The sequence below is a fragment of the Alligator sinensis genome, unplaced genomic scaffold (genome assembly GCF_000455745.1).
Source record: "Alligator sinensis unplaced genomic scaffold, ASM45574v1 scaffold554_1, whole genome shotgun sequence".
Lineage (NCBI taxonomy): Eukaryota > Metazoa > Chordata > Crocodylia > Alligatoridae > Alligator > Alligator sinensis.
In genome coordinates, this window is record NW_005842424.1 from 706,276 (window position 1) to 720,611 (window position 14,336).

Below are 14,336 nucleotides of genomic sequence, written 5' to 3' on the forward strand. Positions count from 1 at the left end.
CTGCTGAAATCAAAGCTATTTAAATACAACCATAACATTAGGCCTGTGAATGTGTTCTCTGGAATAGGGAGAGGCGTACACATGCGCTTACATCAGTGCACAAATTAACACAGAGGTGTAACTAGCAGGTTTGACACCCTGGACAAAACTCTGCTGGGGAATGGGGTTTCAAGCTTTGGAGAGCAGGGAGGGGATGGAAGAGGGGAGCACACCAGAATGATCTGCCTTGGGATAGAGATGGGTGGGCAGACACTAGGACCTGTGGCAGCACAAGGAAAGTGCCCACAACTGAAGTTCCCTGCTGACAAACATTGCTGAAGTACACATCTGTGGGCTGGATCCAATGGCTCCATGGGTTGGATCTGGCCCACAGCTGAACCCCTAGCTTAGGTGAGTTTCATTTCTGTTCTTATGTACTGTGGCAGCTCTCTATACCACCTAAGCCTTAGTTCAGCATTACTTTCAGGGCTTAAGTGGAGCTTGTCCATCACCTTATGCAGACTCTTTGCAGATGAGTCTCTTTGCAGGGTGAATCCTCATTCAGATTCCTCTGCTGTTACTGTAGGTGTTGCATGTGGCTGCAGGAAATAGAACATCAGTCAAATAAGACAATCTGGTTTTTAAAACCACCAATATTGGCAATTGGTTGGGGTACACCCTGAAACTATCTTTGCTTTTCTTTTTAAGCAGCCTAGATTTCCAAATGATTACGTCTCTTATTTAAAAAAATATATTTAAAAAAGTATCTATAAAAAACAAATGATGCTTCACAAGCTATACTTCAGAATCATTATTTGCACAGATTATTTTGCCTAAACGCCTTCAATTTAAGAGCTAAGAACATTCAAAATTTAATCTACAAAAGGAACTTAGCATTATAAAGGAAGTCCCCACCCCCATTTATCTTGTAATTTAAGAAAGAATCAGTTATTTTTTTAAAATTGTCATTAATTTTTTTTCTGAGTAAAATCTCGTATGTCAACTTTCAGCAGGAAGTAAATTTGTATAACTAAAAGTATGAAGAGGACTAAAATGACAACGTTGAAAGAACCTAATGGTGTTATTTGGAGATGTTGCTTTAACTCAATGAAGTGAAAATAGCTTTCCATTCCTTGAAATTTTAATATGGGCTGTATTGTTGATTCTACTGACCTACTCAAGGGGGGGGGGGGGAATGTCATTTGAATAATCTTGACTGTCAACTGAAACCGTTCACTCTAGTATAATGACGAGATGAAAGTCCTTTTTTATACTTGAATAGTTTTTTTTGAAACATAAATTGCATTCTGAATACCCAGCTATAAGTAGCACATTTCTACAAGATGTAGTCAAAGATAGAAAAAATCATAAGCATAGGTTAAAATAACTTACATTTTAGCATTTGTACGATGTCTCTATTTTTATCTCTGTCCAGAAAAAAAATCCCAACTTTTTTTGCTGCAATTTTTCAGCCTCATATGTCTGATAAGTGTCTTGTCTCACCGCAGTGTACAGGGGTCTCTAGAAAGTAGTTAACTAAGGATTCACCTAGATTCTTGGAGCTGGTAACAAAGATGTACAAAAACCCAGTTGAAAAAGTAAGGTATACATTTTGGCCACCAGCTTCTACTTTCGCCATTTATTCTTTCTGTGATATTACAGGGCATTCCCCCATTCAAATCCTTCCTAATTGTATTTTCTTCAGTCACACAAACTGCAAATGGGTTACTAAGTGCCCTTAGGAAACTGCACATACACTCACTGGCCTGCTGGGCAGATGTTTCTTTTCAAATTTAAGGAAGTACCGGATTTTAAACTAGAAGCTTTTCCATCAGCTACTGAACCACAGGGAAGAGCATTAATGCGCTGGAGGTTGCTAATGGCAGACAACACAGCAAAAGATCGCAAGGGCAGGTGAATTCTAATGCTGTTGTTTTTCTCTCCCTCACGTGGTACCGTATGTGCCTTTAATGGAGCTCTGCAAATAGAAATCAACATCATGTAGTTTTAAACAACAAGTCAGCAACCTCAATTAATTCCGAGCTTTATCTCATAAGATAAGGGCCTCTGGAAGATATAATCTCTGAGAACCACTTCAAAAGGATTTAAAATCTTAATGAAAGCAGGCTTCATATTAATACAGGGTGCTGAGGCACCATTTCTCAGTGAAGCCATGCATACTTCATGCAGAAATGTCAAGGCAATAATAAATCCTGGAGACGGATTATGAAGTGACTAGAGAAGAGGAAGTCAAATTTCCAGACTGAATTCTTGAAAAAGCTGGGGTCAGTCAAAGAAAGAAAGTGTCCATCCAGAAAGAACTATAAATAAACATCATCTTTTTTTTTAAAAAAAAAAGATTGAACAGGAGTAGAAAACACTCAAGCTGTCATTTTAGTTGCATGTTGATGAGCCACTGAAGAGGTGCGTGACTGTTCTTAAGCATGTGGGAAACCAATAAACTTTCATTTTCCACATGAATGAAATGGACATATGTAGATGATGAAACTGCGTCCAGGTAAACACAACTGTTGCTATTGCTTTTCATGACCATCTCAGAATGGAGTGCACTGGAGTTATAGTGTTCTGGAGGTGCGCGCGTGACTGGTCCAAATCTTTGAGAGCTGACTCTGTCCCTTCCCCTCACCCTTACCATTTAGTTTAGTGGGGAATCTCTGTTTGTTTTTCAAGATTTCACCTCTTCGCAGTCTTGGTCAGTGGAAAGCTCCACATCAGACAGTCCAACCTCCATCGCCATAATCAATGAAATATCTGAATCGCTGCTCACAGTAGGCTCCTGTTCATCTGAAAGAAGACCAGAGACAGGAATGACATTCAAGCCCTTACATCAGTTTGTCACAGTTATTTAAATGCAGAGGTACTCCAGAAATCTGAATCCAAACCTCCTTGATGCCTGCTTGGATCCTGAAGGTTGTTCCTGATCAATCTCTGCCTGAAATTTTTTTAGAAATCAAACCCCCGACAGGGGTTACTTGTGACTAAAACAAAATTACCAGAACTTTCACTCATTTCTTCCAGTCCTGTAAAGGCTCCTGGCCCAGTCCCCTGGTCCACAAAATCACCCTTCTCCTCCATGAATAGGGATCTACCAAAATTGCAATTTTGTCCATTTCATGAAATCCAGCATTGCCCACAAATTCGGGCAACGCCCTTGAAATCCACAAGAAAAAAAAAACACTAAAAAGAAAGTGCTGGCTTCTCAGAGGGAGCCAGTAGTTTTCATGGTGCCGTGGCAGCCCACCAGAGTGAAGTTGCCCACTCGAAGGACTGCAGGGAGTCTGATTGCTGCTCCCACCCCTTGCTCCTAATTGGCTGCAATGGCTGCCTGTCATATGGCCCTTCCCCTCTTCACCGGTCAGTGGCGATGGGAGGGGCCACGTGACAGGCAGCCCTTACAGCTAATCAATGGTGACAGGCAGGGCCACCAGGGTCCCTCAGCCAATTAGAGGCATGGGACACCTGTTGCCCTTCACCTGAGAAATGGCTGCTGAGCCCAGCATTTTGCCCATCAAACTGGGGGGCAGCCACCCTGAATTTGGTAGGTCCCTATCCATAGGTACTTCTTCCCCGTCCCCATCAACTCTCTACAATACCACGTAGACCCCTAAGTTGGTTACACACATTAAACACAGACATACTCCAAGTTGCAGGTGAGTTGCAAGTATATTGAAAATATTTGGGGAAATATTTAACTGGATTATATATCTGTGCTAAGGCCTATTTTCCCAGAATTATTAGAGACTAACACAAAGAACCAAATAACTTTTGAACTTTATTAGTGTAAAACAATAAAGTGCATTAAATAAGAAAGAAGTAATTTATGGGCCAGTACCAATTAGTAGTAAGTCAGGCTGGCAGATAAGAGATCTAGGAACCAGGTCTTTCCTAGACCGTTATATATTGTTCAATCAAGCCTTTCAAGGATCACAGAAGAATAGGTTTGGTTTGGTTTTCTAGAGACTCGGAATCATTGGAGATTTTTTTTTAAATTGCACACTTTCCCCCACACCATATAAACTAGAGGCTTAAAAGCTTAGCTTGGGAACAGAGTTATAAAATAAGTAGGATTCCTATTCCCTGTGTGCCACAACCCCAGAAGGAAGTTAAAGGAAGGCAACTTAGTAAGAACACATTTCCTTGCATGCTTGCACTTCTTTGTTTCTGTTCTGTGCTGTTTTATTCATTTTATGCTAGCAAAGCTTGTTTAAATATGGGTCATCTGAGCAGTTTCTCTTGTCATTAAAAAAATAAAAAAGTGGCCAAGGGATGAATATGACAGGCAGGATTAAGCTGCTTATCTGGCATTTGATCAACAGATGTCCTATAGGCAACCACCAGCTCCTGGGTCCTTCCATCCAGGCAGCACAGTCTATTCCATATTGGGCAGAAGAGTCTTTGCCTCATGTCTTCCCTCTAGGGCAGTGGTTCTCAATCATGTTGACTCAAGGCACCCCTCAGAAAATGCCAGTTCTTAGCGTTTATTCTTTCCTTAACTATGGAAAAAAGATAGAGCAAGTCTTTTGTTGCAAAAGAACTCAGAAAGCCTCAGAACTTGGAGTGTTTTTTGATACTATGGATTCCTATTTGAAATCTCTGGGTTTGTCTTTTGAACCACCTGTAGATGTCTGCATGCTTAAAAGTGTTAATACTGAGTGCCACCCTTAAAAGGATCTCATGGCACCCTGGTTGAGAATCATTGCTTTAGGGGCAAAGCAGTGAAAAAATTATCCCTTTTGCAAAGACCTGCAGCTATACTCTGGTGACATCTCACCCAGAGTCCCAGGGTTTTTTCCTTAATCCACCCTGATCTTGATTAAATTTAGAGACAGATCAATTAACTTTCACTTGAGTGCAGATCTCTCTATGCTCTATTAATAGGATGAACCACACTTTTTCATAGCCTGAGCCTGTAGCTCTTATTGTAATGCATCCAACTGCTGTTGAAGCCAATGGCTGATCTGCATATTAAATGACCGTAGGAGGCCATCTCTCCATTACAGTACAGATCTTTAGAGAGAAGGCGATTCTTTCATAGCCGGCAAAACTTTTTAATTAGAGTGATAACATTTGATGAAGATAGAGCACTTTTTCCTTTCTTTATTTTTCAGAGCTCATAATTAGATGACAGAAACCAAGCTAGACTAACACTTAAACTAAAAAGTCTAAATACAGATAGAAAATTGCAATTTCTTAGATATTCAAATAATACCTTAAGCAAGCCAGAAAAGTGAAACATGCAGTTTGCTCATTTATCCTAAATTAAATGAATACAATCTCCTGTCAGCCATCTCACAATGCCTGTGGAATCTTAAAAAAGTGGTTATTAAAGAAAAAGTGTATATAGTTTCTCATGCTCTTGTCAGAGGTGAGACTTTGGAAAGAAATGTTATGAACAGCTGGGTAAGTAAAGGTTAAAATCAATCCCTGCTTATCATTTCTTCCCTCCCAAATGTTAATCTTTTTATATATAACTACAAGACAAATAATTTGGCACTCATACTGCTTTATCTCTGTATATACTAGAGGTGCACCAATATATTGACCAATCTCAGATTGGCACCAATGAAAGGAAAATTGGCATTATCGGCAATTGGCTCTTTTTGGCTGGTGTAGCCGATAATGTCACTGATAAATGCCGTGTGCATGTGCACAGCTGCAGCATTCATATGGCCAGGAATGCAGCTAGGCAGCTTGGAGAGCAGTGTCTGCCCAGTAAGTCTCTGTGGGGGGAAAGAGGTGTGTGTGTGGGGGGGCCAACTGAGGCGCCCACGGTGAGGGAGAGAGTGGGGCTGGGGCAGGGTGGAGCGCAGGACAGAGCCACAAATAGCCTGCCTGGGGCGTGTGTTTGGGGGGGATCCCACTGCTGTGTGCACCCCTGGGGGAGACATGGGGAGCACATGCCCCTGGATTTGTGCATGGGGTGAGGGTGGGCTGCCTGCGGCGCTGGGGGGGGCATGCTATAGGGTGCTACAGCCACCCCAAAATTTCCTGTAGACCCCCTTCCCAATGCCCCCACTGCCCACCCCATCCCGAGTGCAGCCCTGACAGAGCCTCCCTGCTGGGAAGAGGCCAGCGCAGCCCCTGCCCTGAGCCCGCAGTGGCAGCTTGCCCTCCCCCTGAGCACAAATCCAGGGCACATGACCCCCATACCTCTCCTGGGAAAGCACTCAGCAGTGGGGAGCCGCCCCACCACACCTCCCCCAGACAAGATGCCTGTGCCTCCGCCCCGCAGCTTGCCCTGGCTGGGCAATGCCTGCCCCTGCCCCAGCCCTACTCTCTCCCTCTCTGTGGGTGCCTTGATAGCCCCATCCCCGCCCCTTCCCTCCTCCATGCCTCTTTCTCCCCACAGACTTACTGGCTGGACGCTGCTCTCCAAGCTGCCAGGCTGCATGTCGGCTATCGGATCAATATCAGCCAATATGGCTGGTTAATAATTGGTCATCGGTATCGGCCAAAAAAACTCTTCATTGGTGCACCTGTAGTATACACTCATCGGTGTCACAGAAGGTAAAAGCCTGAAATCATTTGCCTTGACCTTCAGTGCTGCCACTGGAAGTGAAGGAAATACTTTTTGAATGAGTAACATATAATGCAGAAAAACAGGCTTTAATTATACTGAATTGTTTGTTGAATCAAAACAGTGAAAAAGTACAAAGTCATATAGTATTTAAACCTATGACAGCATTTTTAGTAACAAAAATTACCTTGGCCTAAAATATACTATTTTAGACTAATGGGTTTTAATGGGCGTTCTATAACTAATAGGATTTTAAAAATATAACAAAAGATAATATAAACAAATTCACATTAGTTTACATTTCATTGAGAACATGTTACATAGATTACATTGCTTGATCATATATTAGAATAAACAGCTGGAGGGTTCTCAAGACAAAAGAATTTTAACCTGAACTAGGTACGAGATAAAGATGAACCACCTGATTTGGGCCTGCTCTCCACAGTTATGCCAAACCATCATGGTGGCTCTCCAGTGCATATGTTGTAGTAGTATAGTATACACATTTTTGGTGCTGCAGTGATATTCAAGGATTCACTGTTTTTCAGGGCCACACAGACATGGAAAGAGAGATCTCATCGGTGTCCCAACAGATGGAGAAAGTGGTTGTGGAGACCTGCCTAGTTCTTACGTTTCCACACTCAGAGATGGTAAAAACTTTCCAAATTCATATACTTCCATTCTGCCATCAAAGGTTATTTTCTTTGGGGGGAAAAAATGAACCGCACTAGCCATTGCATAACACTCTGGGTAAAGTCTGCCTTTATAAAAAAGAAAAAATAACCCGTTGTCCATGTGCTGGCATTGTAAACTACATTGTTATGAGAATGAAATTCAGTCAGATGCAATGGGTCATTAAAACTAACATTCAGACAATGCTTTGAGGGTCATATTAATTTATTTCCTCTTTGCTATCAGAACTTCAGAATCAAAGGCTGGAGCCCCTCCATTTCAGCCCAGTACGTTCAAAAGAAAGGATGCAAAGAAGATATAAAGGAAAGCCAGTTTCTTCACAGTGAAATTACATTCCTCTTCACAGTCTCAGTGCTGAATTTCATTTGAAAGATGTGAATAACACAAGAAAGCAGATGCATCTCTGTGCATTTAATGCATGATCCTGCACCAGTGAAATAATAAGACTTGTTCAGGTGACTTCAGTGGACAGAATCAGGAGTTATAAGACAGAGTTTCAACAATTTTCAATGTGCATATCTGGCTGTAAACAGGGTTCCAGATGAATGGTGGCTATGCCAATATGCTCAGTAATCCATTCAGACCTCTGATCACATATAACTCTCCAGAAATGTTTGATGTCTACCAACTGTCCCACTTAGCCGTACTAATAAAAATACAGGCTTCCCAGTTATTTCTTTACCAGATGTACATTACTGTACACCAGCACAGCCAGTGAGATTTTCAGGGTAGGAGGGCAAATAAACTTTGGCTAAACTGCAAGTATCAAGCAGCTTAGCTAGCATTTGTGTATCCCCATTTTTCATATCCTATTGATGAATATAGCAATGGTAAGTCATATAGTATGTGCCTGACTCAGTATTAAGAACACATATGAAATATTGCAAATATTGTAATATTAAGGCCTCCGCTCTTAGAGCCGGGTGAGAATCACAATTGAGATTTTTTTTTAAAAACAGTCTTTTTAGCTCTAGTGGTTGTGCAAGAAAGCTTGAAAACGGGAACAGAAAGGAAATAAAAAGAACCCTGAATTTATGATTCTATAAAAATCTCATGATTTTAAAGGCAAAGTCGTGATTCTGGGTGAGCTGACCCATGATTTTAGAATGCATGAGGCAAACCTGCTTAACAATATGCAGCGTAATATTTTACATTTGAAACTGCAGCTTTTTGTGACGTGGACTTGCAGTGGATGGAGGCAAAGCAGCATATCCTAAGCTAGATTCCCGAGTGTGTTTTACCATCTACCTTGCACATCATTCAGAGTTTGCTTCTCCGGCTTGAAAGGACACAACTGGCATTGCGTGTTATGTGTTGCATAACTTTCAGTGTCACATTCCTTTCAAGCCAGAGAGGCACATTGCACATCTCAGTATGCCTAATTCTGTGTAGACAATCTCCAGTTGTGTTCTGACCCCTCATGAGAAATGTGAAAGAAAACAAAAAAAAAATTTCTAACCTATGGTCTACCTTCAACTTTTTTTTGGTGCTCCACCACTTATTTTGCTATGATTGCATATAGTATAATACAGTAATGATGCAGTCGTCTCTTCGTAATTTTATTAGGAAAAAACAGTTATATTATCTTGTGGGTATCGATTGCAGCAGAAATATGGACAGATAATATTTAGTTACTTTTGGTGGTTTAAAAGGAAGACTGCAGATGAACAATGTTTACCTATGCTTAAAGATTTTCCTCATAGCCTGAATATTTGTATAGATTTTGGAATAAAAAGACTATTAGTAAAAAGAGAGTCAGAAAAATAATGGGCTTCAACTCCATCCTTTCAGATCAGTTAATGTCAAGGAGACACTGACCTCTTCTAACAAGGCAGCTAGTGATTATCCCTGAGAGATGTAAAGTCTGTGTAGCTCAGGTGGCATCAAACTCACTCCGTGCTCTGGGCAGGATCTAGAAGATCCATAGTTGGTGGTTGTAATGTAAGCAGAAGAGGTAGCAGGGCCAGCCGTGGTAGAGGCAGCGGCAGGGCCAGTCGTGAAAAAGCAGGGCAAGTGGCCATGGGACAAGTGACCGCAGGGTATATGGGATTGTGTTGGCATAGCTTGTGCTCACCCTGCTACCAGTGACAGCCATACCCAATGGGACCCATAGCCTCAGATTCTGAATCAGATCCTGCCCCAAAATTCCCTGGCCTGCCAGGAGCCTTGCAGGCTGAAGGGAATGCCCTTGCGGGCTAGATTCAGCCCCTGGGCCATATATTTCACACCCCTGATGTAGCTAATTCTACAACCTGCTCTTGTCCCCTTGCACAGCAGACAGTCCTGGGGTGCAGCTGGAGCACTGTTCACAGATGACCCTGGGTCCATGGAATGGTCCAGGGAACTGTTCCTGCTAGTGCAAGATAGGACAACTCCAGACTTGCTCTTTAGTACACTTTGGGCCAAATCAGCCTTTTCTGTCTCAACTGCAATGGAAATGTGAAAGTGACAGTATCTGCTTACAGGTCCAGTGACTGTGCATGCACTTTTGTCATAATGCCCAGGGGTTCAACATATCACAGAAGTATAAATATCAGAAAGCCTATGTACACTAGAAGTTCTCTATGTTATAAATAAAATTTGGCTAGACTTGCTTTTTCCCTGCCCTGGACCTTCACGTAGTACTTTGTTATTATACTCTCCCTTGAGAAACCAGGAAAGTATGTCCTAGTACACTGTAAATGAAAGCTGTTATAATTCAGCTGCTGAAAGCGTAACTCGAGTCAAAATTCTCTTATTCTTCTGGATTAAAAACACAGGCTACAGCAATAGGCTATTCAGTGGGGAGTTAATCTCCATTCCTTCATATTTTAGCAACGGTCTATGAGCTAATTCAGTTTTCTAAAGAATCCAGTCTTTTATAGACACAATTAAACATTGCATAAAGTCACCTAGTTGTTTATATATATTTTTAAACCTTGACAGTCACATGAATCAAGCAGTAAGGAAAAACAGGCATGGGAACACTTATTTATTAGGGCTGTGTGAAGCTTCATGTGCTGATTTGATTCAGAGGAGATTTGGCCTGATTCAGCAGCTGAATCTCCAAATCTGAATCAAATAGGGAGACCAATAAAAAGGTCCGAATCGATTCAAAGCTCTCCGAATCTATTTGGAAAAGAATTGGAGAGATTTGAAGATTTAGGAAGTCCCCACTTGCTGCTGCAGAGAGCTGGACCCAGACTCCATGCTGTCTGGGGTTGGAGGAGGCGGGAGGGGACCATGTGGGGATCTCTGGCAGGCTCCATCCCCTGAGCACCCCCTGGCCCCTTGTGCTCTCCCAGCCCTGTCAATGGCTGCCCTGCCCGGCCTCAACATCCTGGCTCTTAAAAAAAAAAAAAGTCCCGCACTCACCAGCAGCTGCAGCGGCCATCGGGGTTTCTGAGGGCTTATGACAGAGCCCCCCATGCAGTGTGGAGTAGTGAGGATTGCCCACCTGCCTGGCAGCAGCTGGTGAGTGCAGGGGATTTTTATTTTATTTTCTAAAAAGCCAGGATGTTGGCGCCAGGCTGGGCAGCCATTGATGGGGCTGGGAGAGCAGGCAGGGGATGGGGCCTGTTTGATTCGGAGATTTGGTGGCGGTCGAATTGATTCGGGACAGTGATTCAAATCACCGAGTTGAATCACTGTCCCCTGAATCAGCTGAATCCGAAGCGAATACTAGCCGCTTCGCACACACCTATTATTTATATAATGTCCATTCTGCTAACTCTAAAATGATGCCCTTTATTTGTGCTAGTTATACTTCTCTTGTACTGCCCTTTGATATTTTAATTAATTCTGCCATTCCTTATATATGACAATGGAAGTCTGGCTTTGAGGGCATATAAAAACCATTATTGATTAAATTGACCTCTCACGCATCTTACAAAATTTAGGGTTTATTACAATTTTCTGGCCAGCTCTTCAGCTTGTATAAAGTGAAGTCAAGGTCTAAAATCTGGATTGGATGATAAGCAAGCTCATACCACTATACTATGAAATTCATTCAGTCAAAACCCTGGAACCAGACAGCTTCAGACTAGAGGCAAGTATTCATGCACATCTAGATGCAGGTCTGGCGACTAAGTAGGTCCATTTCTCAACTGAATGTATTCAGTGTTCAACATATAGTGCCTCCCTGCTGTCCCACACAAGCATTGTACCAGGGTGACTTCAATAAAATCAGTGGTCTCACATTGGAATAGACCTGGTATAGTTCAAGGAAGAATCAAGGCCAGACTGTTATGTTGCCATGAAGTAGTACTGCGGGATTATGAACCCACTTCTGCGTAAAACCAGAGGAATTCCACTGAAGTCAATCAACACTGCATGCAATTTGGACCACTGTATTTTATTTGTGTTTTCAGGAAAGAGGAGTGGAAGAACATTTCAAGTGTGTTAAAACATGGTCACAGGTATGGGTAATTAAAGAACTTCCTTCTAAGTTTTCTAGATATCTGAAAGTCACTTTCACTTCCTGCATGCGTCTGAGGTACATTAAGAGAACCAGGAGATTCTTGACTCATTTGAGAGGCATCTGCTGAACAACTGAAAGAGAGATCTAGAGGAAAAAAAGAAAGACAGGAAAGTATGCTTTTGGCATTTAACATAAATTAAAAATTGAAGTCTATGCATTCAGAATGCTCCTGATCTTTTGCTATGCTCTATGTTGCTCCACAGCAACCATGCTTGCCACAATTCTTCATAGATTTGGAGCAAGGAGAATTGCCTTCTCATTCTGTTTTATTGCCCTGGTTTTTTCACGGTCCTTAAGTTTTGTTTCAGTAACATCCATTCTGGTCCCAAATCCAACATCTGCCAGGCAAACAAATCAACCAGGGTTGGATTACCAAGTAATACAGATCCTAAGAGTATAACAGCCATGGGTTGTAACTATTACTCCTTCCAATTTTATTGTGCACTATCAAAAGAGAAGTAAGTATACTGACACCACACAGGCAGCTCTCTTGTGTTGTCAGGTCACTTAATGTGTCAGAAACTGTCCATCATGTCTTTTTGTTGAATTTTATTTCTAGGATGAATTCTCTCTCTACTCCCACTGATTTTAATTAGATAAGGATTTCATCCCATCCTTTGTTTACTGTTGGCACAATGATGCAGACACTCTGCTGCCTCTGCCATAAACTGCAGAATTGGAGGTAAAGAAACTCACAGAATTTGCGCTTCTATTATTCACCACAAAGATCAGCATCCCTAACCTGGAATTTACTTTGGGACATATTCTGTTAGGATGGGCTAGAACAGCCTGTCTTTTCTTCTGGTTGGTCATGTGGGAAAGTGGCTGTCTTCTTGATGCTTGCAGAATGTAGGGTGCCATGATGTGGAGAAATCTGCATGATGAAAAGATGTTGTCTGTGCTGTGAGTAAAGTGCATGTTGGTCTAAAACTCAGTGTTTGGGTTCCTTTGGTGGGACCTGAACATGACTGTTTTGGGTGGATTCATATTTATGCACAAATTATTTGCCCAGCCTTGTTATCACGATGAGACTATTTCATCAAATGGTGGTGGCAGTCACTTCGCCCAAGCTTCATTCTCCTTGCTCCCCCTGGGTCTGCCCAATGCCATCTTCTATGTTCCACTGAAGGCTGCACTCTAGGGTCAAAACTTCCAGACCTAAAGTTAGATTCCTAAATCCATATTTAGGCAACTAAAAATAATATTCAGACTTTCACCTGCAATTCACAAAAAGAGTCTGTCAGTAATCAGCATCCTTGAAACAAAGCCACTTATATTTAGAACTCTAGCATTAAGCTTTATATTATTAAGCCATTAATTACATCGAAAATTCCCCTCAGCCTAAATTATTGATTCACTCCTTTATAGTTGATTAAGTCCTTCTTAATTACCAGATTTATTCAAATGTAGTGGCTTAGAATAAATACATAAATGCATTTTCCTTGATAAGTGCTGCCTAATAGTACAAAAAGATTCTCTTACATATGAGCTTGATAACTCTGCCAGGTCTATGATCTGTTTTCAGGTCAGCTGCCAGAACAGTCCTTATATACTGTGGTATACAGCCATTTTGGACAAACAATGCCAGCTTTATTCGCTTTATGTTGAGGTTCTTTCAATAGTGATGCACTTTCTGTTATTGTTTGGACCCAGAGCTTAGCATCAAACCTGATGGCCTTATTGATGGAAACAATGCCACCTGGTGATTCCAGGACCTTTCATATGAATAAATGGAGCAGGATTTTAAAAATTCAGCCTTTTCTCCAGGAAAAAAGGTTCTGCAAAAGTCCACCTCCAACCCAAGTCAGTTGCACCAACAAAGAAAGCTGTGCACAATTTCTCCCCATCACCGTCCACTAGAGTTCATAATTGCAAGTGGCACATTCTGCTCTAGGAAGTCAATCTTCATACTACCTCACACCTACCCTTTCATGAACGCACTAAAATACAAGATTTTCTGGCCTACCAGCAGCTAGCTGGTTTGTCCAGGTCTCTATTTTATGGTTTTTGCTTATGTTTTATCCTGCACAGTCACATCTGTACTTTTCCTATGCTGCCTCCTCTACCCACAGCACCTTTCCTGATGTTCTATGCCACACTATGGGCATGCCTACATGTCACCCTATGTTGCCGTAGTGACATGCTACAGTGCCGTTGGATGATGTGGGTCTACATGCGACTGGCAGCTACTCTGCCGTAGTGGTGCGCTCTCCTGTTTTGAGCACCACTGTGGCGAAGTAGTGGCAAAAAATAACTGTGCGCCATGTACATGGCTCAGTACGGGAAGTTGCTGCGCTGTGCTTTAGTACTTCAGTACTCCACAAGGAAGTACTGAGGCACGACACAGTAACAACACTGTGTAGGGCTTGTGTAGACGCGTCCAATATTTTTCTCTCTACTTGATGAAGTCCCTCCTCCAAGTCACTTTTTTTTCATAATTCCTCTAAAAAGCATCATTTCCAAATTTCCCTAAGATGTTTTTTTCATTCTTTCACTCCTGTTATAGATCATATGTAACGTAACAGTTTTCGTATGTGATTTCATGCTACATGTAACTATGTTAAAAGAAAATGAATAAAGCTGTAAAGACAAGCAGTCAATAGTACAGTATAGGTTGTCTGGGCAAACTTAATTTTCTCTCCTTTTTCATACACACATTATGATGTA

At 41.8% G+C, this 14,336-nt stretch overlaps 1 protein-coding gene across 1 annotated transcript in view; it reads right to left on the reverse strand.

Annotated features, from left to right (window-relative positions):
- Nucleotides 1-973: 973 nt before the first annotated feature.
- RNF150 (ring finger protein 150) overlaps nucleotides 974-14,336 on the reverse strand; it is a gene marked incomplete at its 5' end in the record, with an annotated part of 196,291 nt that continues 182,928 nt past the window's right edge. The window contains one exon of the mRNA XM_006030126.3: nucleotides 974-2,784. Coding sequence (XP_006030188.2) covers nucleotides 2,666-2,784 — 119 coding nt within the window. The remainder of the gene's footprint in view (nucleotides 2,785-14,336) is intronic.